The sequence below is a fragment of the Convolutriloba macropyga genome, chromosome 1 (genome assembly GCF_964194025.1).
Source record: "Convolutriloba macropyga chromosome 1, txConMacr16.3, whole genome shotgun sequence".
NCBI lineage: Eukaryota > Metazoa > Xenacoelomorpha > Acoela > Convolutidae > Convolutriloba > Convolutriloba macropyga.
The window spans coordinates 59,016,008-59,042,594 of NC_134468.1; the positions used below are offsets into that span (position 1 = coordinate 59,016,008).

Genomic DNA, 26,587 nt, shown 5'->3' on the forward strand with positions numbered 1-26,587 from the left:
CAAGACGTATTGCAAAAATTTAGCTGAACAAAGGGACAACATATTTGGCTGTTAAATATTCAAACTGATATCGAGAATATCAGGATGTTTCCTCTTCTAGCAATATTGTGTTCATGAACGAACCTTTTTTCGTGTAAGATGTTACGAAATTTTTTAAAAGTTGTATAATACATATGTATGGTTGCATTTTCAAAATAAAACCTGATGAAAATGGATAAGATACCTGCTGTCACTTTCCAATTATACATTGTACGATCATTCTAACGATAAGTCAAATGAAAAAGACATCACATCCAGCACGATAGGATTCCGGTATGTGAAATGATTATCTTTTAAGAAGTCATATCACATTTTACAAGACAAAAATCTTCGAAGATATCTTGCAAGATAAAAGTTCTTTATAAGCGTTATGATAGTCTTTGCACGTTAACATTAACGAATTGCTGGGGAGGGCCTGAACGGATAGATTTCTTAAAACCAGCAAGTTAATCATTGATCAATTAATTAGAAGATTACAAACATTAAAACAATATAGTAAATACAATAACACATCCGAGCAGAAGTAGTTATATAGGCATAACAGTAGTTAGCATGATGTTTGTCATAATCTCTGCTTCACTATATGGCTAAAATTGCACAAATTCTCGACTATAGCTCCAACTTTCTCGCACCCTTGACCTTCTTCCTTAATTCAGGAATATCATGTTCATAATCCTTGTAAAACTGCAAGACATTCCACTCGTTTATGAACTTCTCATTGGTATCATAATCGTGTTTCTTTTTCTCAAAGTTGGTTGCAATCTTTTGCACAATGACACTCTGTCGTCTTTCAATTGACTTTATGCCCTCTCTGTCGGGTAAGAATGACTCAAGTGCGTTCATGTAGTTCCTCCTCTGTTGCAGTGTGAACATGGCTCGCAGTTTGTTACTTATAACCTCTATTTCGGAAGGCATGACGTCACCGCGTCTCAAAAAGTCTAATTGAGGAGCGATCACCTGTAAAAAGTTATTTTGAGCATAACTTCAATTTTGTCAGATCCAATAAATCTGGGTAAAATACATATTTATAGTCTGGTAATAGTACAAGCAGACTGTTACTTATAATCAAATTAAAATCCGGATAAAATCGGAATGAAAATATTTAGTACTCTGGAAAATAACTCTATTTACTCTGAAAAATATAGTATACTCTGACATGATCATTGTATGAATGAGAGTAAATGAAGTTTTACATTTGCTTTCGATTCAGTACTGATGCACTATGGTTGGTTACTCAGGATTTCCACTAATTCTATTGGTCATATACCAGCCATTTTAATCAACATGTTTATAGCTAGCTCACTTGTTCCCTAGGGCGCTATTGTCAAAGTTTTTTATCATTCCCACAACATCCTCTAGCAACAATTTTTAGGGCAGCCAAAGCAAAACGATATGGCATGAAATGTCAAAGACGTCTATTTCCATGAAGTTAACAGTCCAGTTGACTCAATGATGAGCAGCAGATTTAGAAAATGATTAATTGTCCCCTCTGATCAGACCCCTCTGATCAAATCAAATTATTTCGTAGACAGAGGGATCCAGTGCAACCCTGGAACATAGTCTGGACTAATTTCAAAACAATTAAGCAACGTTGCTCTGATCAGAGAGGTCCTGGGTCGAGGATTTCAGACAAGGCATGTGCATGACCTTTTCAATGTCAGGGTTTCTGCCTCGCATTCCGAATGTATCCAGGTCCCAGTTGTCCGTGAACATGAATTGGAAGTCTATCAGCTGACTCAGGTACGTTTTATTGTAGAGACCTTTGTGCACTATGCCCTCTTTGTAGAGACGAGGAAACAACCACACCTGTAAAAATTCACAGAAAAATTAGATCATTAACTTTTTAACATCTTGATTCTAAGGCTGAATCATCGTCGAGCTGGGGGTCTATCTGGTGCTTGCTCTCGATCCTCTTAATATTTATTTTAAATGCGTTTTCTTGTTTCAAGACCATATTTAGTTAACATAGCAGCCATATCAAAAAGAAAATTGTTCAATACAGGCCAGACAAATAGCTATATGTAATATTTGCCATAATTTAGTAACAGCACACCATTGATTCATTTTCATGTCATGGAATCACTGGAAAACAATGAAAGTTGTGCACTAAATGGCACTACCAAAAATTTTGACCCAAAGCGCTGGTATGCTCAAGCGGACCATGAACTCTAATAAGGATTGCCGATAATTTAGAGGCGAATTGTAGTTTTTGATTGCATTCATTTTTCCGATTCGTACAAAGTCTGTTCATTCGTTCAGAAAGTAGCTACTCCGGAGAGGTTAGGTTTTTGGATTCAAATGACATTAATTAAAATGAGTGGTGAAAAAATTCATTCCAATTCTTTTTTCATCGCAGTTATCGGATTTATTACATTTCGCTTTTAATAGGAAGTTAAAAAGGTGAAATATTTAAAGGGCTACCTTGAACTTAGCGGTAAAGTTTTTAAAAAATTTGCTGTGAACTGCATTGAACTGTTTTATTTTTTTTTACAGTATTTAAGATATTATTTGCAAAACTTAAAAAAACTCGCTGCTTTCTTGCAGTTTAACTGATAAAAAGCGTTGATACTTTGATCTTATTTAATAAAAAAAAACATTTGACCTCTGATCTTTGACTTATTGTTCCGACCCCACTCGTGGGGGAGGTGAGGGACTATATACTCAAATGGCTTTTTTTTGTTCAGACAACTTTGGCCGATCGATATATTCATCGTAGAGAAAATTTAATGGTATCATTAAAAAGCTTGTCCAGCGTAGAATTAGAAATTAAAACGATTTTTGTCAATTTCTTTTTTTTTCGAGAAGTTATCGACGTTTAAAGTTTTGTGTGAACACGTGATATTTGGCATGATTTTGTTCACCTTTGGGGAATTTTTGTTAAAATTAAGATTTTTTCTATAAAAATAGTAACTCAAATTTACATTTCACGCAACAAAATGAATCAATTTTGCGTTCCTAATGGGCAAACGGCGACAGAAAGAATAGTTCTAGACTCATAGGAAAGTTTACTATAAAAAATTCGACTTCTAATTGAGAGCTCCTTTTTTAGAAAACGTTTCTTACTTTTTTTTGTTTTTTCTTAAAGTTAGCTAGAGGCTATTAGTTATTCACTTTTAATATCGTGGTCTCGTTGGCGACAAACGTCTTTTACAGTCAAACGATGCCCAATTGAACAAATAATTAGTTTTCAAAGAACCGTTCACGTTTTTTTTTTGGCTTCGACTTTGAGTTTTCTTGACTTTAATTGAAATTTTCATTCTCTTTTTTGGTTTTAGAACGTTGTTGAAGTTAACAACGTTGTTGATGGCATGATATTTTTAGCGTTAAAAGGAAGTTTTTAAATTTTGGATTCCAAAATTGTGCGTTTTTGTTTTCATTTCTGAGGATTTTGATAACATATGACAATGACGTCGACAGTAATTCAAAGATAGTTGGTCGGTCTGACTCAGGGTCTGAATTCGTTTGGCGCGTGTCTGTTCGGTCTGGACTAAGGTTCGGGTCAGTTTTTTGCGGTTCAAAACATGCCGTGGCCTGTTTGGCCTGAACCCTCGTCCTCGAGTCCAGTAGGTCTTTCTCATACTTGTTTTTGAATCGATGACCTCATCCAGGGTTAAAAAAAATCAGATGAGTGATATCTAATACCAAACTGCGGCACAGATACACCAAAATTACTCCAAAATTTACAATCCAAACAAGTATTTTGAACGAAGACCTTGTTGAAGGTGGTTGTTGTTTGACCCCTCAGTAATCATACAAACTGTTATCGTTGAGTATTATTGTTCCAACCGCCTTTTATGAAAGGGGAATTCATGCCAGGCAAAATTTTTGTACTTCGCAAAAGAATAATTGCTATCCTTTGCATTGAGAAATTAAAACGACATCATTCAAAACTCTGAAAAACTGAATCATTCTCGTGAAGTAAAACTTTAAGAAGTTGCCTAATTTCTAACAAAAAAGTTTTAAATTTTGTTTTGCTTTTTGACTTTTTTCTTAGAGATTTTACGTGTGTGTCACATTTGTGTACGCTTGAGATTACCAGTACCATTAGCAGAGCAGTGATCAAATACGTGTCTGTGTATGCATATTGATCCAAAAGTTCGTCAGCATGTGTAGGGTTACGTTAACAAATCTGTGTACTTGCCTGTTAACGTATGTCTGCTTTTCTGTGCACCGGTATGTGAACACCAAAATTAGGTGTGTTGACCGGTGTGCGATTGTGTAGCTTATATTTAACTACAGACGACCACAACATTGGTTGAACGCCGCAACAAAATAGCCCTCGCTGGTTCTCAACTATAGAATTTATTGTTCCGACCCCACTTGTGGGGGGAGGAACTATATACTCAAATGGGTTTTTTTGTTCCGTGAATTTTGGCCGTTCGATATATTCATCGTAGAGAAAATTTAATGGTATCATTAAAAAGCTTGTCCAGCGTAGAATTAGAAATTAAAAAGATTTTTTTGATTTTCGTTTTTTACAGGAGGTTATCGAATTTTCAACTTTCAGAAAAGTAGAGTGTATTTGACCTCTGATCTTTGACGTATTGTTCCGAACCCATTTGTGGGTTAGGGGGGACTATATACTCAAATGGCTTTTTTGTTCAGACAATTTTGGCCGATCGATATATTCATCGTAGAGAAAATTTAATGGTATCATTAAAAAGCTTGTCCAGCGTAGAATTAGAAATTAAAACGATTTTTGTCAATTTCTTTTTTTTTCGAGAAGTTATCGACGTTTAAAGTTTTGTGTGAACACGTGATATTTGGCATGATTTTGTTCACCTTTGGGGAATTTTTGTTAAAATTAAGATTTTTTCTATAAAAATAGTAACTCAAATTTACATTTCACGCAACAAAATGAATCAATTTTGCGTTCTTAATGGGCAAACGGCGACAAAAAGAATAGTTCTAGACTCATAGAAAAGTTTACTATAAAAAATTCGAATTCTAATTGAGAGCTCCTTTTTTAGAAAACGTTTCTTACTTTTTTTTGTTTTTTCTTAAAGTTAGCTAGAGGCTATTAGTTATTCACTTTTAATATCGTGGTCTCGTTGGCGACAAACGTCTTTTACAGTCAAACGATGCCCAATTGAACAAATAATTAGTTTTCAAAGAACCGTTCACGTTTTTTTGGCTTCGACTTTGAGTTTTCTTGACTTTAATTGAAATTTAAGGCATTGAAAGGCAATGGCTTTTAAGGCATTGAAAACAAACTTAATTTCGTGAACAGTTAGTCAGTCTCAGTAACTACAGAAAACTTCTCCTTCCTATTGCAACCAAATTTTATCTTCTCAGCAGTTTTATACTCTAACTATTGGGAATTTGACTTCAATACAACAAGATTTTAAAAATTTTAAAAAAAATTTTTTTGATATTTTCGTACTATTGGTTCCTTTTAAAATCTCATCACATTATCTTAATATTGATAGCTTTCATTAGTTTAAACAAGACATTCAAAGGATCATAGATAACGTTTTCAGAGAAAAACGTGTGGCTTAAATGGCTTCGACATTTTCTTCTCGCATTTTTCTACTGCATTTTTGCTTTTTGCCTATATTTTTTGTTTTTTTCCCATAGACAAAAGATCTATTTTGATGTCTAACTGATTATCTACGCTTGACAAACATTTTCCCCCGAGCAATGCATATTTGAGCGTAATTATTGACATCCGTTGAAAGCTATTGAATTTAATGGCTGTAAAAATTTAAAAATGTTTTTTCAAAAATTTTTTTCGAAAATTAGCCAATCGTAAACTTATTTTCGTAATTTGTAAGTCAACCTCAGTTATTTCAGGACTCTTTGCCTTTTTTTCAACCAAAATCTATATTGTTGGGGAATTTATCTTCTAACTATTGGTTTTATGACTTCGATGCACGAGTTTTCATACTTTTTTCTATTTTTTTTTTTGATATTCATTTTTGTAACTTTGGTTCCTTTTGAAATCGTGTGACAATATCTTAATATTAATTGCTCCCAATTGCTTAGCGAAGACGATCAATGGAAATTGGATAATGTTTTCAGCTAAAACCTTTTAGTTTAAATGGCCCCGACACTTTCTACTCGCACTTTTCTACTGAATTTTTCGATTTGGCCTGTATTTGTTGTTGTTTTCGTTGTCAGTATCTTGTAGTAGTGCCATATTGATGACTTGTAAATAACAAACAATTTTGTAGTCCCATGGGGGCATAACTAGTGTTATTCATCGGCTTCCTTCGAAATCTAATGGATTTAATGTCGTTGATACTAAGGGCTTTCTCAAAAATTTCGTTGTTTTAATGTATTTGTTCATATTTTAATTTTTTTTGAAGTCAGTTTGTTAAGAAAGAAAAATTCCATTGCTGTTAACCATTTAATTGAAAATAGAAACTTTTTTCTGAAAATTTCATTTTTTAATGGCCTTTCGCTCGACACATTTATCGCGCATTTTTTTTTGATTTCGCTGATTTTGCCTGTTTATTTATTTTTATAAAGCCGTAAAATTATGCCCCGTCCCATAAGCTTGTAATTAGGTATTGAATTGTATATGTTACCGAAGCAGTTATATCATAGCGGATAGTCACAAAGTTAATGATGTGCAAAGATGCATATTTGCAAAAATTTTTCAAACTTTTCAATTTTGTTGAAATTTTCGTCAACTTATAATTTATTCTCATCATTAAGAGGTCCCATCCAATGCCATCTTTTTCAAAAATTTTATGTTTACTGATATTATGTCGAACTTTTGTTTTTTTGTTGGACAATAATGCGTTCTCATAAATGTTTTGTGAGTAGTTTACTTATTTCTTTTTCTCTTCTTGTAGCACATTCGGTTGATAACAGATCCCAATGTATTTTAAAAGTGGCCCAAATGAACTTAAAAATCATAAAAATTCATGAAAATCTCTGAATTAGTATAAAAAATCGAAAATACATATTATTCAGATAATAGCTAACGATTTTAATGGCTTAAATAATTGGCTTGCAATTTTTTGAATTTTTCTTTATCTTTTGTCCGTACCCATGGCTTAGTCTAACCAGAAACAGGTCCCATTCGTTTTATATTGACTTTTTTAATAAATTTATCAAGAGTTTTTTTGCTATAAGCTTCTGATTTTGAAAAAATTTGAAATTATTTGGTTTAAAAAGTGTTGATTGATTTTTGAATTTTGCCTCATTATTTCTTCACTTCGTTGACATGTTTCCTAGTCTCAATAAGAAAAACTTCTATCTGCGGTATAGTCAGGAAAAAATAAGTTTGTGTAGGTAAGGTTTCATCTGATTGCTTTTTGACGTTGTTACAAGGTGCTTTTGTATTTAGATATTGAGTTTTTGCCGTAAAATTTTTGTTTTTGCTGATCTTGTTGTTTGTTTTTTTTTCTCGTAGTTTTTTTAATGGCAGATCTCGTGAGAGTTGTATTGAGGCACAACATTATGTATCAATTAATATTTAGGTTTTGTAACGAGTTTCTTAAGCTGAAACATCTATTTTTGTTATCTCTTCATTTGGTTGACAATTAAATCATAGATGTAGATGAGCTCGGGCCGGAACATCATGTACGAACGCACATTAACGAGTCTTCTTGTTAAACTAGTAAAAAGTTAAATGATTTGTTCTTCACATGGTATATACAGCTCCCTTCATACCATTTCTATGAACGCTGAAAACGGCAAAAGACTAACGTTTGTGATTAACGCTGCTAGGAAGCTTGAAATGAAAGGCAACTAAAGTTCTATTGTTTTTATTGCTCAATACAAGCTATCTATGTCAAAAATTATTAAAGCAGAATTTTCGAAAACGTTTATGCACGAGGTGTTTTTAATGGTAATTTTATTGCATCAAAAATGAATCTGCTATCGAAACAATTGAAAAGATTACATGAATTAAAAGAAGTTTTATGTTTTTACCACATGCAGTGTTATCAACATCGATAATCTTCATACATTGGCGCTAAACTTTAACCGCAAGATGTCATAATCAGTGTAGACTTAAAAATAATGATTCATAACACAAGCATTTGGAAACAAAAAAGGCATGAGGAAACGATGTAAAAAATGTGATCGACAAAAGTTTTTTATAGACACATCATCAAAGGAGGTTTTTTTGAGAAACATCACAACAAACAAGGGCCAGTCGCAAACTTAAGGAAGCAAAAAAATACTCAGACATAGGAAAATCAATGTGAAAAAAGAATGATATGAAACAAATTTTTTAAAACAATGCTTATAAATGAAGGGAAATTATTTCTACGAAAGTTGATGAGGAATAAAATATCAAATGTGTAAGCTTATGTGCTTATACCTAAGTCGACACTTGCTATCAATCTCGCAAGATTAACTGCAGTTTGCAATATTAACTGCATCTTGCAATGTCTTGCAGGGTTTGCATCATGTCATAAGAATATTCAAATGTCATGTAAGAGTAAAATAACACCCGCAAATTGACTAGGGCATTCATTCGTAGAATCTTGCTTCTGATTAAACCAGCGCACCATAATTGCAGCATTTTTATTGAGCAGATCAATTATATGAACTTACCGATGGGTAGTCGAGTACATCGTATATCCTAGCGAGCACTTTTGATACAGAGGCGTCGTTCTTCAGGAATCGTACCCTGTGTTCCCCGAACTGGTCCTGGTACTCCTTCATCAGATCTATCATGTCTTTCTCAGCACGCAGACAACCACGGCAGCCCTATGTAAACGGTCAGATTCGTTAGAAAATTTAACGAAGACAATTCCGCACAATCACAAGAAATAAAGTTATCGCAAATTAGCTGTTCTCAAAACAAGAACTTTAGTTAGTTTTTCGTTCATTAGAGTTCAGTTTCGTTCATACCAGGCCTAGGTTTATGAAAAGACTTTAAAAGTCTAGTAGGGGGGGGGGGGGCAATATTGACTATAATTACACGGTCGAGCTTCCTAGTTAAAGTCGAGCTAATATCTTTTCATGGGTAGTCTTTTCATAACGAAGAAAGTCCAGCTAAGGTCTTTTCATGGGTCCACCATTAGTCATTTCATAACCAACAAAATCGAGTATAAGTCTTTTCATGAGTCCACTATTAGTCTTTTCATAAGTCTTTTTTTTCAAAATCCGAAATTTTGCTTATTTTTCTGCTTCTGATCATAGAGAGGCAGAGCCGGAGCAAGACTAAATAGCTTTGCACCAGAGCAGTCCAACTTAGAAAACAGTTGTAAAACTGCCAAAGCCTTAAGATCTTCGTCAAATCTTAAGATAAAGATTTATGGCAGCTCGAGTATATCACCACATTACTTAATTCAATAAAACCAGCTAGCTTAATTGTGTTGGTCCTAGTCACATTAGCCATGACATAATTTCGGCGTTATTTAGTTTGTTTTCCGCTCCAAAATATGAACTACCTTTTTTTCAAAAAATGCAGGTTTTTGAGTGATCAGAGGGTCTTCTGAATCGAAAAAATGAAGGAGCAAACACACTGACTACGTTATATGCAATATTGCACGAACAACTTTAATGGCAAAATAGCAGACTTATGTAAAGACCAATGATGGACCCATGAAAAGAATTTAACTCGACTTTGTTTGCAAACATTGTGCCCAGCTTAAGTCGAGCCCAAATATTGGCTGGAGCTAAATTCTTTTGAAATATATTGGGTCCAGCTAAAGTCTTTTGCGAAAAATCTGAATCGAGCTAAAGTCCAGAATGTCTTTAAGTCCAGCTAAAATCTTTTCATAGCTCAAACGAGTCGAGTATGGTCTTTTCATAGTACCTTTGGGTCGAGCATTGTCTTTTTATGAGTCTGTACATAGACCTGGGGTTCGTTCGTCATTCGTTTTGATCTCTCATATTGATTGAAAGTTTAAAATGATTCAAAATTAATACGAAGTCAGCGGCCATCATTAAGTTCTACTTAATAACAAAAACAATCAGCTGATGAACACAGCAATCATCTATATCTTACGACAACTTCACTTTGAGTCCATAAAATTCTAAAGAAGGAACATAACTACAAATTTAAATTAAAATCCATACTTATTCCGGACTCTGCGTTGAATAAATTTGTTCAGAAAACTTCACTAACTTTTTTTGAATACAATGAATAATTTTTTTCTTAATCTGATATATCAGCATTTGATCGTAGCCCAGGGTTGCACACCAAACTATGAGAGAGGATAAATTTAACATTTCAGACTTTCTGGTCGTTTAGTCTTATATGTATAGCATTTCAAGGTAATGATTTGTGTGGAATCACGAGTAGAAATTCAACTGCCACTGTTAAAAAATAAAATAATGAAAGAAAAAAAGATTTCTAAATTTATCATGGTCACAAATTGCTTTAAGGGAGGTGATGAACTTCATAATTACTATAAAAACAAGACATTGTGAAAACTAAAAACAAGAGGCACGTCAAATTTTTTATATTAAAGTTATATCATCGTCATCTTTGATTATTTATAGTATAGGTTTTAGTATCGTCTGGAGTTATCTATGGTTCACGTTGAGTATCTCCTTGGCCCCATAAAGTTTCTCTATCTTTTATTTATATAACTTTTTGATAATTTGGACTATCGATTCAGGGTATCAGGTTACACGTGTCTTTCTTACCTGTTGTAGAAACAGTAACACGACATCAGCATTCCTGTCAAACACCAGCTGAGTGTAGTCATTGGACTGTACTGAGATCAGTCGAGGCATCTCATACTTGAGTTCCTCATCTATGGCACCGTAGAGAGATGCTACATCCTGTCGCCCCTCGTAGAGGATCTTTCCATCTCTCTTGTTGTTGTAGAAGTATACCATTGGGTAGTACCGCACTCCGTTGCGCTTAGCCGTTACCTTAACATTCACATTATTAACAATCATAACGGGCATAACAAAACCCAATGAGCGGAGAGTCAAAACAGAAATTGAGATAGCAAGATTAAGATAAATGAAGAAATGCATATCCGGATTGGGTTAACCGGTTGTAATCATAGAAATTTTATATTATGACTTCATTTTATATTGGCTTCAAAAATCAAAAAATTTTCGAAATATTGTGAAAAACTACAACTTTGTCATAGATAGAAGTCCTAAGAATAACAACTTTTCCCTAAATAGGAGTTCTATGACTACAGCATTATCATAAATGTAAGTTCTCATGTTTTAAAGACATGGTAAAACATGATAAAGAACATGATAAAGTATGTTTGGAAAACGTCTTAAGTGAACGAGGTTAATTTATTTTTCCGTAGTGATTTTTAATCAGTCCGATGAGCAAAACTTTGATATTTTTTCAATTAGTTTTCAATTCAAGGTTTTTGAATGAAAATACAGTATTTCAATGTCTAGTTGATGCGTTTCGAAATTTTAGTTTTTTAAAAAATCTCACAATTAAAATCTGATTGAATATTTTTTACTTATGAAGTTCTATAACTTTTGATCGGAAACGCAGAGAAGCTAAACGGCTCAATCCTCGATCAAATGCCTTTTAAATGCGTTTCAGATCTCCTCTCTTCTTTTTGTAGCTCAATAATGTAATCGAGCTCTAACGTTTATTTTGTTGAAGTTTGAAAAAATTTTCCAATAACACCCTTTCCAAATTATAATGAAATATTACTTCACATGCCTTTCTGTTCGACTAGTATGCGCCCTACAGCGATTGTATGTCAGTGCCTACTGTAAACTGTTAGAAGATTGAGAGAGAACAACTTAATGTAAATTGTGCACAAGATAAGCTTGACATAGCTTGACAAGAAGCTCTAATTGTTCAACGTATACTTGGCGAGAGAAATGAAGCCTTGAGGAACAAGAAAGAACGTGAGAACGGGTTATAAGAGATGCCCAATTTCGAGAGCTTAAGACCAGTTGGTGTAAATGGGTAGCGCACTAGGCTTGCAAGTAAGAGATGCTGGTTCGAATCCAGCACTGGTCCATTTTCACAGTAGTTGAGCCTGGGTAGGTTGCTTATTTCTGCATTGAGAATCTCATGCAAGTCAAGAATTATGGTAAATCCTAGTCAAAAAACGGACAATTTCTTAATCTTTGGCCATTTTTTCAATAGTCAAAAAAATATCTGTGAGAATTTTCTCAATTCAGAAAATTCTGTATCGTGTCATGACGTCTGAATTATTTTGATTGATTAGATAGGAACTTAACAATCATGAAACATTTATAATTCGATATATACCAAAAAACGCTATTTTCTTTAAACGCCAGTAGCTCTCAGTGACTTCAATCAAAGTCGCGTAATTTCTACACCCTTTTCGTCCACAACGTTTGAAAGTATGTTTCACATGCACAAACTATTAGCATAGGAAAAGTGAAATCTATGGTAATAAAAACTAGTAAATTTACTCAAAAAATTGGTACCGATAGATTGCTCGTAATGTCATGTCGGCAGTATGAACTATGACAAAGTATAGTACACAGCAGACAATCTGGAATTTAATCTCACCGAGAACGAATCAGCATCCACCTTCACAAAATGCACTTCTTGCACGTCCTTCAGTTTCTTCACAACCTCTTCAAATGTTTTCGTGAAAGGGACACAGCTGATACACTTTGGAGTGTAGAAGTAGGCCACAACCAGAGGCGCTTTCAGGGTCTCCGCTTTAAACATGCGATCCTCCTTCAGTTCTACGATTCTTTCTGATGGGTCAAATTTTCTCACTCGCTGGATTTTGGTCTTTTTCTTCACGCATAAGCATGGATTGATTAGAAGACTGAGACAGCATAAAGAAATGAGCGCAGTCCAGCTGAAAATAAAATCAGTCGAACATGGAGTGTTGTTGACTAGCAGTTATGACGGAGTTTCTATATAATTGTTAAAGTTCTCTTGCAATTTTTGTTCCTTTTAAAAGACAACTTCCACAAGTTATCTCTATTATTCGAAAAATACAGATCTTTTGACTAAGCTAAATAGTAAGTATAAGCTAAAGTAAACAGATTTTGATTCTCACACCTACTTTTCCTGAAAACGTTTCAAAACATCTCAATTTGTTCTAATTTACGAATTTTGTAACTTAACATCTTAATTGTCTTGTGGCAATAAATTCCAACTTTGACTGAGCTTGAACTCAAATTTTTCATTATAGATTAATGAAAAAATTAAAGTATTCGAAAAATATTACTGTAGTAACGTATGTTTTAAAACATATCTCTAGTCTAATCATTTGTTAATTTGTTAAAAGAGCACGTCTAAGTTTCACGTTGTTGGACAAAAGAGTCAAGTTTTTGTTGCAATTTTGGCGGTTTTCGAATCATCTTGAAAGTTGCAATAACATTGGCAACATGGTGCAAGGGCACAAAGGGGGCATCAAGGGTTTTCGGAGGCATCAATTGATTGAAGTCTTTTCTCATCTTCTTTGAAATTGGCTCTGAAACTGTAGGCTGAAATGTTGTCAATATGGTCAGTACATCAATTTGTGGGAAAGGGGTAACTCACGTTGCCTAAAACCGGAGCGAGGAAAATCTAAAAAAAAAACTACGGAGAAAAAACGCGTGCGAGACCGGAAACGGGGCGAACGAACGTGCCGTAAGCCGTTTTTACCTTTACGACTCGTGTTTCTCCATCTCGTCCTGGAGTTGTCTCCATGACTCTTCCCAGTGGCCAAATGCCCTTTGGTGTTTGGTCTTTCAACACCCAAACAATGTCGTCCACTTTGAGAGGTCGATCGTTGCTGTTTGACCATTTCGACAGTCGGCTGAGGGTTGGCAGATACTCTTTCACCAAGCGTCGCCATATATGGTTCATCAGCTTCTGCGTGTTTTTCCATGTCTTCAAGCTTGCAGGTTGCTGGTCTCCAAATTGTCCTGGTGGCAAGCTATTGAAGGGACGCTGGATAAGAAAGTGGTTTGGAGTCAAAGGTTCCTCGTTGTCAGGCTGCTCAGCAACGTTAGTCAGTGGTCTGGAGTTGAGGATTGATTCTGTTTCCACCATAATTGTTAGGAAAGTGTCAAAAGAGAGTCTTCTGGATCCTAGAATGAGGAGGAGCATTCTTTTGGCGCTCTGGATTAAACGCTCCCAGACACCGCCAAAATGAGGGCCGTATGGGGGATTGAATTTCCACGTTGTATTGGCTACTGCTAAAGCTTTGTAGATTCTGTCATTGTCCAAGGCTTTAACAGTTTTCTTCAGTTCTTCAGAAGCGCCAAGGAAAGTTTTCCCGTTGTCGCTGTAGAGAAGTTGGGGCTGGCATCGACGACTGCAAAATCTTCTGAAGGCATTGAGAAACGTATCTGTATTGAGGTCTGGACACGTTTCTAAGTGAACTGCTCGCGTCACCATGCATGTAAATATTAGACCATAATGTTTTTCTAAAATGTCTTTGGAATCTTCGATGTAGAAGGGTCCAAAGAAATCTACACCAGAAGTAGCAAAGGGGAGTTGTGTTTTTTTGTTGTTGGAAAACGAAAACTAGGTAATGGTGCCATAATTGGTTGAATGTTTTTCGTGTCAAAGCGTCGACATAAGAAACAATGAAACCGTACGCTTGCTAACGCTTTCCGAAGGCCAATCACATGGTAACGTTGTTGAATGAATGCTTTTGTTGGTTCTGTGGACTGGTGAATACATATTTGATGGGCATGTTCCAAGTACAAACGAACAATTTTGTCCTTGGCGTGCAAAATTATTGGACGTTTTTCCAAATCCAGTTGTGTTGGTGCATACTGCAATCGACCACAAGATCTGAGTAATCCGTCCTCATCCAACAGCGGATTTAAGCATCGTATTTTGCACTTAGAATCTAGTTTGATTCCACTTTGTAAGGAATTAACGGTCGAATGGAAAAAACTGTCCTGAGATAATTTCAGGAGATAATTTCTTGATAATTGAATGTCTTCAGTTGTGTATTGGTGATTGTTCGTTCGCATTTTCTTTGCACGATTAATTAGGTTGAAAACTGTTGCAACTGTCAGAAGAAGTTTGTTCCATGTTGAGAATTTACTCGGATCGACTATAGGTTTAATTGTCTTGGGACTTCTCGTGACTGCCGCACATGTTGCGCGTGGTTTGTTTATCTCATTCCAGGTCGACTCGCTTTGGCAAAGAAATTGGGGTGGATCTAACCATTTCTGCTGCATTTCGTTTGTCTCAAGACCGCGAGTTCCGTGATCGGCGGGATTGAGATCAGTTGAGATGTGATGCCATTGCTGGGGTGAAGAACTTTTATGAATTTCTCGCAATCTGTTTGAAACAAAAACGTTTTGCTTCTTATTTGAGGCTATCCAGTCCAAAACTACTTGACTGTCGGACCAGAGAAAAATTTGGTCGAATGTCAGTGTCATTTCTCTTTGGATCAGTTGTAGAATGCGCACTCCTATAACAGCGGCTTCTAGTTCTATTTTTGGCACACTTATTTGTTTAATGGGAGCAACTTTGCATTTTCCCATGAGAAAGCATGTTTGTGGCGGAGTGGTTTGACTATTGGTTGTACGGAGGTAAGCAACGGCTGCCATAGCTGCCATTGAGGCATCCACAAATATATGAAGTTGGCTGCTTGTGATTTTACTGAAATTGTGAACAGTTCTTGGTATTCGGATTTCGGGCATGGCAAAGTAGCTGTTTAGAACTTTCTGGAGGTTAGGGTGTAGTTCATGTGGTATCAAATCATCCCATTTTCTTCCAAGTTTCCAAATCTGCTGCAAAACCTTTTTGATTCTAATTGTCAGGGGAGACAACAGGCCGAAGGGATCGAAGATTGAGGAAACCAAACTAAAAATTTTCCTTTGTGTGTACACTGTTGCATCTTTAGGAAATTGTTGTAGGGGAAACATGACAAAATCGTCAGTTGTTATGTTCCATTTTTGACCAAGGACTCTTATGATCTCTTTTGTCTCGTCTTTGTCGTCGGAAGAGATTTCAGCAAGTACATCTGGTTGGTTCGAAACAAATTTTGTCAACCTGAAGCCACCATTTTTCAGGCATCTTGTTGTCTGTGATATCACTTCTTTGGCTTCTGAAATTGTTGGCAGGGACTGAATGTATTCATCCATATAAAAGTGGTGTTTAATAGCGTTCAAGGCGGCTGGAAATTCACTTTTGTTGTCTTCTGCTCATTTATTGAGCACATAAATTGCGCAAAATGGTGAACATGTTGCGCCAAAGATTAATCTAGTGAATTGAAATTGTCGAATGGAGTTGTCTATCATCCAAAGGAAACGAAGAGCAGACTGGTGTTCTTGTCTCACGGCAATCTGCATAAACATTCCTTCGATGTCTGACAAAACAGCAACCGGGTGTTCTCTGAATCTCAACAGCACTCCAACTAAGTTATTTAGCAAGTCAGGACAAGTTAAAAGATTTGAGTTCAGTGATTCACCGCGGAATTTTGATCCTGCGTTGGCAACTTTTCTCACTTTTCCGGGTTTGTTTGGATTAGTGACTGGATGATGAGGTAAGTACCATATTGACTCTGGGGGTGGTGCTTGCATTTCGACTGGCTTGACAAAATTTTTATCCAAGTCTGTTTGGAGTGTCTGGTTGTACTTCTGATTGAGACCGGGATCGTTTTGTAGTCGTTTTTGTAGACTTTTTAGTTGACTGACTGCTGAGAAATAGTTATTCTGGAGTTTCTTTACAGGTTTCCAAGGAAGGCCAATCTGATATCTTTCACCGTTGTGACAGATTGAGTTTTCCATTGTTTGGACTGCTAATTGGTCTAGTGAGCTGTCTTCATTCTGTTCGGGTAATGTACCTTCAGCTTCTATTTTCCAGAATCTTTGAACTAATTCGTCCAATGTTTCGTCTTCAGTGTCTTTCCGGCAGACATGGTAAATGAATGGTTGGCGAGGGGGCTTGTTTGCGTTCATTGTTTTAGGAGATAGCTCGTACTCTCCAGCGAGAGTCCAACCAAGCTTTGTTTTTACGCCGAATGGACGCTTTTTGCTACCTTGGATTACGTCGACTGGATATGTGAAGGCAAACGTATTGACACCAAGAAGGGCGCCTATTGCACCGTTGGCTATGTCAGGGAAATAAATGTGACTAAGTTCCTTAAAGGTGTCGCATAATTGATTGAGTTCAAGAACGTTAGCGGGTGATACATTGAGACATGGCGTGCTATAGGCTCTTGCAATGCTGAAGTGTTGATTGTTTTTGTCATAAGGCGTTACTGTCACTGTTTCACTAATTTTGGACAGTGGCATTTCATGTTCAGTGTTTAGGTACTGCAGAGTTGTTGATGCTTGTGCTTCGCAGGGAAGCTCAAGAAAGCTAGTAATTTTATCCAACAGGAAGGTGTACTGGCTCCCGGGGTCAATCAAGGCGTAAGTATCAAACACTTTACTTCCGTTTACAAATGAAACTGGTATTATTTGTAGTTGTTCATACCATTCAGGAGGAGGAATTGTATTTCGGTTGATACTGAAGTTTTGGGTCGGATTCGAAGCACTCAAGTGGGCGCGTTGAATATTTTGTTGCTGTGATTGTCTTTTACCAGAAAACGATTGACCGTATCTTGTCTGCTGGCTCTTTGTACTGCTGACAGTGTCAGTACTTTGTTTTGATTTTGTTGTTGAAAGGATGGCTGTGTTTGGGGGCTTGCTAGATTTTGTGTTGGCTGATGTGGATTGGTTGTTGAGAAGGCAGCGGTGGGCCGCTTAACTTGTTTCGAAGGATCATGCAAAGTTGTGTGGTGAAATCCTTTACATGTTTGGCATCGTTTTGTGGACGGACATGACTGCTTAAAATGTTTGATGCTTAAACAGTTCGAGCAAAGATTGTTCTTGCTCACAATGTCATACCTTTGGTCTGGCGCACATTTCTGGTATTCAGGGCATGTTGCGAGTATGTGACTTCCTTTGCATTTCTCGCAAGACTTGTTTGACTGATCAGCATCTTTACGCGGAGGAAAGGGTGGTTGACCATGTTGGTTTGCAGGGCGACTTGAGTGCAATGAATTCGGTTTCCAATTGTTTTGTGAAGTATTAGAAAATTGATTCATGGCATTGCTGTTCCTATTATCATTGTTGTTGTTAATTCTGCTAATGCTATTACTGTTGTGACCGAAAGTGTTCCAATTATTAAACGACTTATGAACATTTTCTCTGTTGATTTTGTCGTATACTTGGGCCTGTACTTCAAGCCACTTCTGAAAATCAGAGACGGTTGGTTGATTTCCAATTGATGTTATTGTATACTCTGTCCATTTTATCAGAATATTATGTGGAATTTTTTCTTTTGCCTTTTTCATCAATGTTGAACTTTGCAAGTCGGCTTTGAAGCCTAAATATTCAAAAGCTTGCACTAATCGTTTGAGAAAAGAAGCAAAAGATACGAAACTCTGTTTGTTGTAGTCATTGTTCGGACGCCAGGCTTCCAGTTGATTGATGAAAGCATTCACAACAAGGCTGGGATCTCCAAAGTGATCCATGAGCTCTTTCAAAGCAATCGCGTAGTAAGCTGGGTCACACGAGTAGGCTTGAATTTTTTCTTTGGCTTTTCCTACGACCGAGTTCTGTAAGTATGTTATACGGTGTGTATCCGTAAGGCTAGTATTATTGTGAACTAGGTTGAAAAAATTGTTTATCCACTCATGGTGTTTCAGTGGGTTACCATTGAAATTTGATATTGTTATTGGTGGAAGTTTAATGGAATTTTTGTTTGTGGTTTGTAAATTAAAATTATTTTCAAACGGGATTGTTTCTGTTTGTATTTCAGTTCGTGGCTGAAACAGTTGCTTTCCAGAAAAAGACCAATTTGGAATTTGTTTCGAATTTCCCGAAATGTTTGGTTGGCTAATATATTGAGTAAAGGGGGAAGAATGGCTGTTTGGTAGTTTGTAAACGGATTTTCCGGAGTAAGCGGACAATTAGGTGGCTGAGATGATGTACAGCAAACAAGGTTGGTACCTTGGTTGTTGAGTGTTGTATTGGAGGGGAAAACAATTCCATTGTTTGGTTCTTCCGTTCGATTTCCATTGCTAAAATGAACTCCAGTTGGGTAAAGTGGGTTCTGAAATTGTTGGGAAACGTTTGTTTGCGCTACTGTTGGTAACGACATTGCTGACGCCAATTTTACGCTGTTCTGGTTTTTACTTATTGGAACAGCTGAAAATTGAGTGTTTGAAACAGTTTGAGCAGTTTCACTTTGATTGTTGTCAAAATGTAGGGGATTGTGTCGACTGTCTTCGTAACAATATGGATTTGGCGTGGTCTCATTTGTCACTCTATTTGTTCCTTTTTCTGAATGAAATTGACGCTGAAGCATTTGCTCATTCAAATTGCATGAACTTGATGTTTGGTATGTACTGGTTTTGTTAACTGGGCAGTTATGTTGAATTGAGTTTTGTAAATCTAATGCATGACGTTGTATGCTTTGATCTTCTCTTTTGTTATTTAAGGGAACAGAAGACTTTTCTTTTGGTCTAACTGTGGCATTTGCTGGTTGATTTATTGGCATTTCGGGCAATGTGATCAGCTTTGAACTAGAGAACTGGTTCAATTCTCCAATTGATGAGTGAATTAATTCCGGCTGGTTATCAATAGATTCAACAGGAAATAAGACTGCAGTTTGATTCATTGGAATGGAGGGTTGTTGAATTGAAGCAAACTGGTTGAAAGTGTTCTCTTGCCCTCTGAGAACAACTTTGTGTACTGGGGATTGAGGATTACTCAAGACAAATCTGTCTTGAATGTTTGGTCTGGATAATAGGGTTGATGCTGGTGTTGGGGCTGCTAACAACGACATTGACTGATTTATGTGTTCAACCGTCGTAAAATTTTTTACTGATTCCTCAGTCAATTCTCTAGTATCCTGCGCAAATGGGCTGTTGCTCTGAAGGAATTTGGAGAGAAGGTTGGGTTTATTTTCTCCTTGCGGAAGGAAAAACGATGGTTTCGCCGGTCTTGGGGGCACTGGAGGGGAGACATCGCAGGCAGGGTTCTTTACTGTCATGTTGTTTTGCTCTGAGTTTTGGGAAACCGGTGTAAATCGATGCAACTCGAGTTGTCTTCTTGAGGACTGTGAGATGCAGCTGATGTCGTTGCGCACTCGAGTTGATGATTGACTCAATTGACCATCATCGTCGAGACTGTTGACTTCTAGTTCCAACTTTTCTAGACGAGAGATCAAGTTCGATTGACGCTTCATGACCGAATTTATGCTACTGGAGCTTACTTTTTCAATCATGATGCTGTCAAGGTTTGTCTTCAGCTCTTCAACGCTCTCCTTGATTTTGTTGATCAACAAAGAAAGAGTGCGGAAGCTTTTTCTCTGCTCAACGGATGTCTGTAAGAGATCAAGCTGATTTTTCATGTTGAGCTCAGTCATTTTTAACTTGTTCAATGCGTATTGTAACTTCTGGCTGTTTTCTTTTGTCATCTTGATGAACCGGCTGTAGTCAACTCTTAATGGTTCTGTTGTATTTAAAGTAAAGGTAAAGAACGGCTCGAAATTTACGGAGCGACGACTTTTTGGTAAATTAAAAACCTCTTAAGTTTTTTGCAGGCTAATCAGCCTAGCTCTTTTCGTTCAAAAGTAGCAACGCAAATTTTCACAAAAACAGGAATCCTAAAGGTGTTTTTTTGGTGCTAAATCTAGCTAAAAATTTGCTTAGAAAAAAGGAAAAACTAAGCGTTCGCGCGTGTGTACCGTTGATTTGTTGAACAGGACCAAATAATTGCTTTCGATTTTTTTTTACATATAAGACTTCGCAACAATTCTCCTGTAAATTTTAGTTCTCCTGTAATCACAATCAAAGTACCAGAAAAAATTTTACTGAAATATTTTCTTTTTTTTTGTGTGGAGTTTTAGGAACAAATAAAAACTAAAACCAAACAAACTAAATCTATATTGTTACTTCTTCAAAATAAGTTAATTTTTTTAGAATTTAAAATGCGGTGCGACCAGGCAACGTGAGCTACAGACAAGCAGAGAAAACTGGTCGCTTAAAAGCTGGGTCTACTTTGAAGCTCTTTTCCAAGAAATTCTGTTTTGCGATTCTTATGAAGTTAAGGACAACTGCTACCATTAAACTGCTTGTATTTGTTTCTGGATATTATCTGCCACCTATGAATTGCTCATCTTTACTTTGGTGACTACTGCGACCCAACGGAAACACACTCCTCTTCAGTTGGTGACTACTGAGACCAAAGGGGGAAAAGGGACTTCTTTCGGCAACTTCTGAGACCGCGGACAAAAAAGAAGAGCCGTTTGAATTTTCCAAATTAAAGGGACTATATGCGTGAATTAATTTGAGTGGGGAATTATTCGAGAGCTTTTGATTTACTTCTTTTCGAGATCTTATCTTCTCTTTTATTTCTCTTGAGAAGGTATTTTCAGTGTATACTACTCAATTAACTAGATGCGCGGCTAGTAGTATGCAAATTGAAAACAATATAAGTGTAAAGGTCGGGTTTTCTTAGGAAAGCATACTACCCCATTAACTAGGCTCGCGGCTAGTAGTATGCAATTAAGATCAAAGAAAACACAAACCTCTCTGCAGGTTTTTTTTTGTCAGAAGCTTTTCAGTAATTTTCTGTCTGTTGTTTTCGGCTTTGCTGAATGGTTATATAGTTTTTCAGCTTATTTTTTAATGAACTGCGGAGGTATATAAAATAGCTCTTTTTTGAAACTTGATTGATTTTTCCTTTAATAAGAAAAAAAAACGTTAGAAAAACGTTTTTTGCTATTATATAACAGAGAAACAATTTTGCCACTTTTCTGTTGCTTCTTTGCAGTTTTGGAATAAATGAAATAAATTTTCAGATTATTTTCAAACAAACGGAAGGAGCTATTTCGAACGCTTTCTTGTTATCTACTGAAAATTTCCAATAAACATTAGAAAAATGTTTTTTTGAGTTTTTTAAGTGAAAGAAGCAAATTTGCAAATTTCAAGTTGCCTCTTTATAAGTTTATATATTCAATCAACTGATTTTGAGACTTGTCTTCCAACAAAACCAGGGGAGCTAATCAATGGGTTTCAGTGGAACTATTAAATGTTTTATTCAAAACGTTAGGAAAACGTTTTTTGAATTTTTAGATTCAAAGAAGCAATTTTTGTCAAAATTGAGCTGCTTCTTTACAAAATTGCGAAATCGATAAACTGATTTTGAAGCTTATTTTCCAACGAACCCAGGGGGCTAATCAATGGGTTTTTTGAATTTAATAAAAAGTTTTCCTCAAGACGTTAGAAAAACGTTTTTTGATTTTTGACGCTCAAAAAAGCACTTTTGCGACTTTCTCATTTTTGAGCAAAAATTTTACAAAAGGTGTTCAACCAAAATAAAGTTGATTTTAAGTCCAACTGAAGTGTTCCATTCAATTAAAAATTTAACTTTCATGTAGATTTTTTGCGACAAATTGAGAAAATTGTTTTTCGAGTTTTTCCGATGCAAAAAACGCTATGTCGTTTTTTTCGGGCATTTTGTGTTTTTTTTTTCGTTAATTGCTGACTTGTAGTTGCTCATGGCTATTTCTTTCATAAACCATCTACCAAAAGCTCGTTGGGGGACAATTTTTGTGTGTTTGAGATTTTTTGTCGCAAAAAAAATCACGTTTTTTTTGGATACGTCTAACCGGGGAAAGGACTTCTAAGGTGACGTCTGGAACCTCGGGCGATCATCTCTTGGTGACGTCTGTAACCAAAAAAATGTCAGGCCTTCTTGGTCGGGTGACGTCTGAAAACCCTTGAAAAAAAACTCTTCGTCTTTGGTTGGCTCGTCTGCAATAAGAAACTCTGTCGTAGTCTTGGATATTAGTCTTGGGGTGTGCTCATGCACCCTCTTTGTTTCAAAAAAAATTAAATTTAATTCAGAAGGTTTTCTGTCCTTATTATCAAGGCGGATGGTCACCAAAATTATGTTTTAAAACATATCTCTAGTCTAATCATTTGTTAATTTGTTAAAAGAGCACGTCTAAGTTTCACGTTGCTGTTCAAAAGAGTCAAGTTTTTGTTGCAATTTTGGCGGTTTTCGAATCATCTTGAAAGTTGCAATAACATTGGCAACAACGTATAGTGTCAGGCGCAACCAATATTGGCTAGTAATTAACGCGCACAGGCCTCCGTTACCCCTGCGTCGTGTGTGTCGTGTGCAGCCATTTAATATCACTATACTAAGAGAAAATAGTGATTTGATTGTAAAAGATCTTGCTTAAACTTGCAGAAAATTGCAGTTTTTCATACCAAGAATACCGAATCCGCCAAGATCACTTTGTAGGAGTTAATAACATAAATATTAGACAACTAATTAGAGTTTCTAGAATGATTTAAGCAGTTTTTATTGTTTTATTGTAGGAATATCTCAAGACATTGTGCAGCAGTGCCACATACAGAACAAAACTCAACCATTTTTTTGTTGTGCTACTGCCCTATACTCGTTGACATAGTGAATCAACCAATCAGACTACGCCAAAGGTTCATCTTTATGGAAAGCACTAAATGTGTAGTAGACACACTTATTCCAAATCTTAGAAGATACAATATATGTCAAGCCCAGCAGCAGAGGCCATCATCCGGGTTGAAAATTCTTTGATTTCATACAAGGATCATATATGATTTCATACTGACCATACTTGATTTCTTAGTACGATCCTTGTATGAAACCAAAGAAATCATATATGATCCTTGTTTGATTACCAAGAAATCATATATGATCCTAGTACGAATACCAACAAACATACATCTATTTTTCGAAAACGTTTTACCATTTATATTTTTTTTGTTTTCATTCGGTAGGGCATCATCTATATGATACCCCGGCATCACCTTGTGATCCGCCATAAGACCCTAACGTACAACATCATTTGTAAAGTTGGGCACTAAATAAAGGAGTAAGTCGAAATAAATAACAAAATTTTGGATATACTCTGAAGCCAGTTTATGCTTATAAATCCTCATTTATAAAAAATGAATTTAAAAAATTGCATATAACCTCAAGTTAGTTTTCTGATTATGTTATCACATATTCTTTTGTTATGCGCAAAGTTATTCTTTTAGCGCATACGAAGAATCAAATGTGGATTGCAAATGCGATATAATAATTTAGCAAGTGCTCTGACTACATTATACGAGAATTTGTGGCACCAGTCAATGTTTTATGTGTCATATATGACCTTGTATGATTTCCAAGAAAATTTTTCAATTTCAATAGAAGATCAAAATTATACAAATTTTTGTCTTTAAAATTTTTTGTATGATCCCTGTATGATTTCTAGGAAATCATATATGGCCCTTGTATGACTTCCAAGAATTCATACAAATCATATATGACCTAGTATGATTAGTAAGAATCATATATGACCGAGTACGAAATCAAAGAAAGTTGTATGATCGTTGACCCGGGCAGCCACAAAGCACACTTAACTCAGCTGAGCGGGGCAGCTAAGCGTTTAACGACATAGCTCGAGCAGTAAGAGCTAATGCGTGGTTTATTTGCTAACATCAGCAATAGATACAATAATGTGCTAAAATAGAAAGTGGTTAGTGTAACTAAGTACTCGTTACTGATTCAATATATCTTTATCCGACGCTAATTTTTACTAAAAGAATGAAAACGAAACTATTTTAGATTTTTTTTTCAAAAATTTGGCTTGCTACAATACCGACGGTTGCTAAATAAGAATAGGCACATTCAAAGATATCGGAATTTAGATTTACAAAAGTGTTTTGATTACATCTTATTTTTCTTAGTTCCCATATCAGTCGACGTTTCCTTACATATCGATTCCCTTATTCTCAATTCCCTTATTTAGCAAAAAAATTCAAGGACAGTATAGAGGAAAGGGCAGGAGAAATACAATTTCAAAAACTGTCCCACGTATACCTGCATAAAAAATATTTCACTCCCAAAATCCCAGTACTTTTAGTCACCTCTTTTTGGTTTCAGTGGGATCATAGCAGCGGTCCCTTATAAATTTTGGCAACTTCAGCCAGACTGCTCAATATTTTGTCTGCAAAAATCTTAAAATTATACAAGAAACAGTTTTCTGACAATCGAAGAGTTTTCTTTTATATTTTTTGAATTCGATGAATGCTGTATTAATTCTTCCCAGTTTTTAGTTATCAAGTATCTTTATACGCTTACCTGAACATTAAATATCAATGATGGCAAAATAGGCGCTGATATTTAAATGCTTCAGACTACAGAAAATCAGCAATTTTTCTTTTTGTTTGAATAAACGTAAGCTTTACCGTTTCAGACAGCAAAACTAAAAGCTGTTTTGGCGTCTTAAGATTTATGACTGTAGACTTTCATACTATTTTTGCTTTTCTGCTGGTTTTTAAAGGTCCGCTTCATAAGTTGTGGTTACATGGTTCTCTTGATCGCATTATCAATTATCCCAAACAAAATTGTCCTAACACAATTGACCCTAACTTGTGATTATTAAGCACATTGCAAAGTGCAAAAAAAATCATACTAAGTCACCGGTTCAGTCTCTCCTCTGGTTTGATGCTAAATTATACCTGATTGAGCCCACATTCGTTGTTTTCATCGTTCCTAACTGACAGAAAAGCTAAGTGGAGATGATCTTTTCAAACAATTGGATGTTGAATTATAAGATGACACATAAACATGGAATTATAGCAAAATTTTGTTTTAATTTTAAAGTGTTGTTCGTATCAATATAATATATGGCAGCAACAATGACAGTAACAATGATAGTATCACTTATGATGGTGATAGTTATTTTAAATAGTGATGGTGATGGTGGCAACATTTGCAGATTGCGGCAGGGATCCACGTTAGCTCCTTTAAGCAAACACAAGACACGTATTCCATACAAATATCTATCTATGACGCCAAAATAGAATTAAATCCAGCTACGTATGAACTATTGCGTATGTCAAAAAATCTACCAATTCTTAAGACTAGAGATTATTCAGCATCAGATTTCCAAAGCAAACAGGACACACAGTCGACATAAAACTTGTTCTGTCTCCATAAGCTATCTAGAGGATGGTATGATTTCAGTCATCTTTAAATTAGCATGAAAATTTGAATTGATAAAATTTCGCTAGTCAATTCTGAGGCGCATGAAATCATTAAGGAAAAACTGACTGCCTTTAGCTGTTTATAGATCACTCTAAGTAGTGGGACATAAACTATGTACGATATTGTTTGCTTATATCTCATTTAAATCACTTTGATTTTAATGAAAATTAATTTTTGAGATTTTTGGCTAAATCATCAAAATTTTGCTGAATTTGTTATTTTGTGCAGTTTTTTAAACCTCCACTTTGTAAAATGTCTTGGTTGTCTCCATCATTTTGAAGCAATTTTGCGTCTTAATTGAAATTTTTTAAAAAGTACACAGTGGTAAGCATTTATCGAAATATAAGTGACAAATGTGGAATTTAATCATTATCTGTGTTATTGTCTGTCCTCAATGTTGGTTAAAGAGATTGATCAGAAGTGTTCCATACATTTGCCTCACATGGCAATTTTCTGCATTAATCAAGACAATTTTTGGGAAAAAGTGCAATCAGTGCAGCAAATGAGTTGAAAATAAATCCAATCTTGCAATGATTGTCCTATGTGCTGTTTATTAAGAGATTATCACAAATTTGTTTTTCGACCGCTTTTTTGTTCGATTGGATCAATTTCATCAGATTATATCAATCAAATTTCATAGTTGTCCTCCAAAAACCCTTAATATGGCAAAGTACTA

General features: G+C 35.7%; 1 protein-coding gene across 1 annotated transcript; it reads right to left on the reverse strand.

Annotated features, from left to right (window-relative positions):
* Positions 1–481: 481 nt before the first annotated feature.
* LOC142350188 (uncharacterized) lies at positions 482–25,601 on the reverse strand. Its single transcript, XM_075401982.1, has 6 exons — positions 25,383–25,601; positions 12,431–12,731; positions 10,600–10,830; positions 8,554–8,709; positions 1,687–1,845; positions 482–996 (listed from the first exon to the last, which is right to left on the reverse strand). Exons 1-6 carry the CDS (start codon positions 25,409–25,411, stop codon positions 649–651), a joined length of 1,224 nt encoding a protein of 407 aa, XP_075258097.1. The 5' UTR covers positions 25,412–25,601; the 3' UTR covers positions 482–648.
* Between the last annotated feature and the right edge of the window lie 986 nt (positions 25,602–26,587).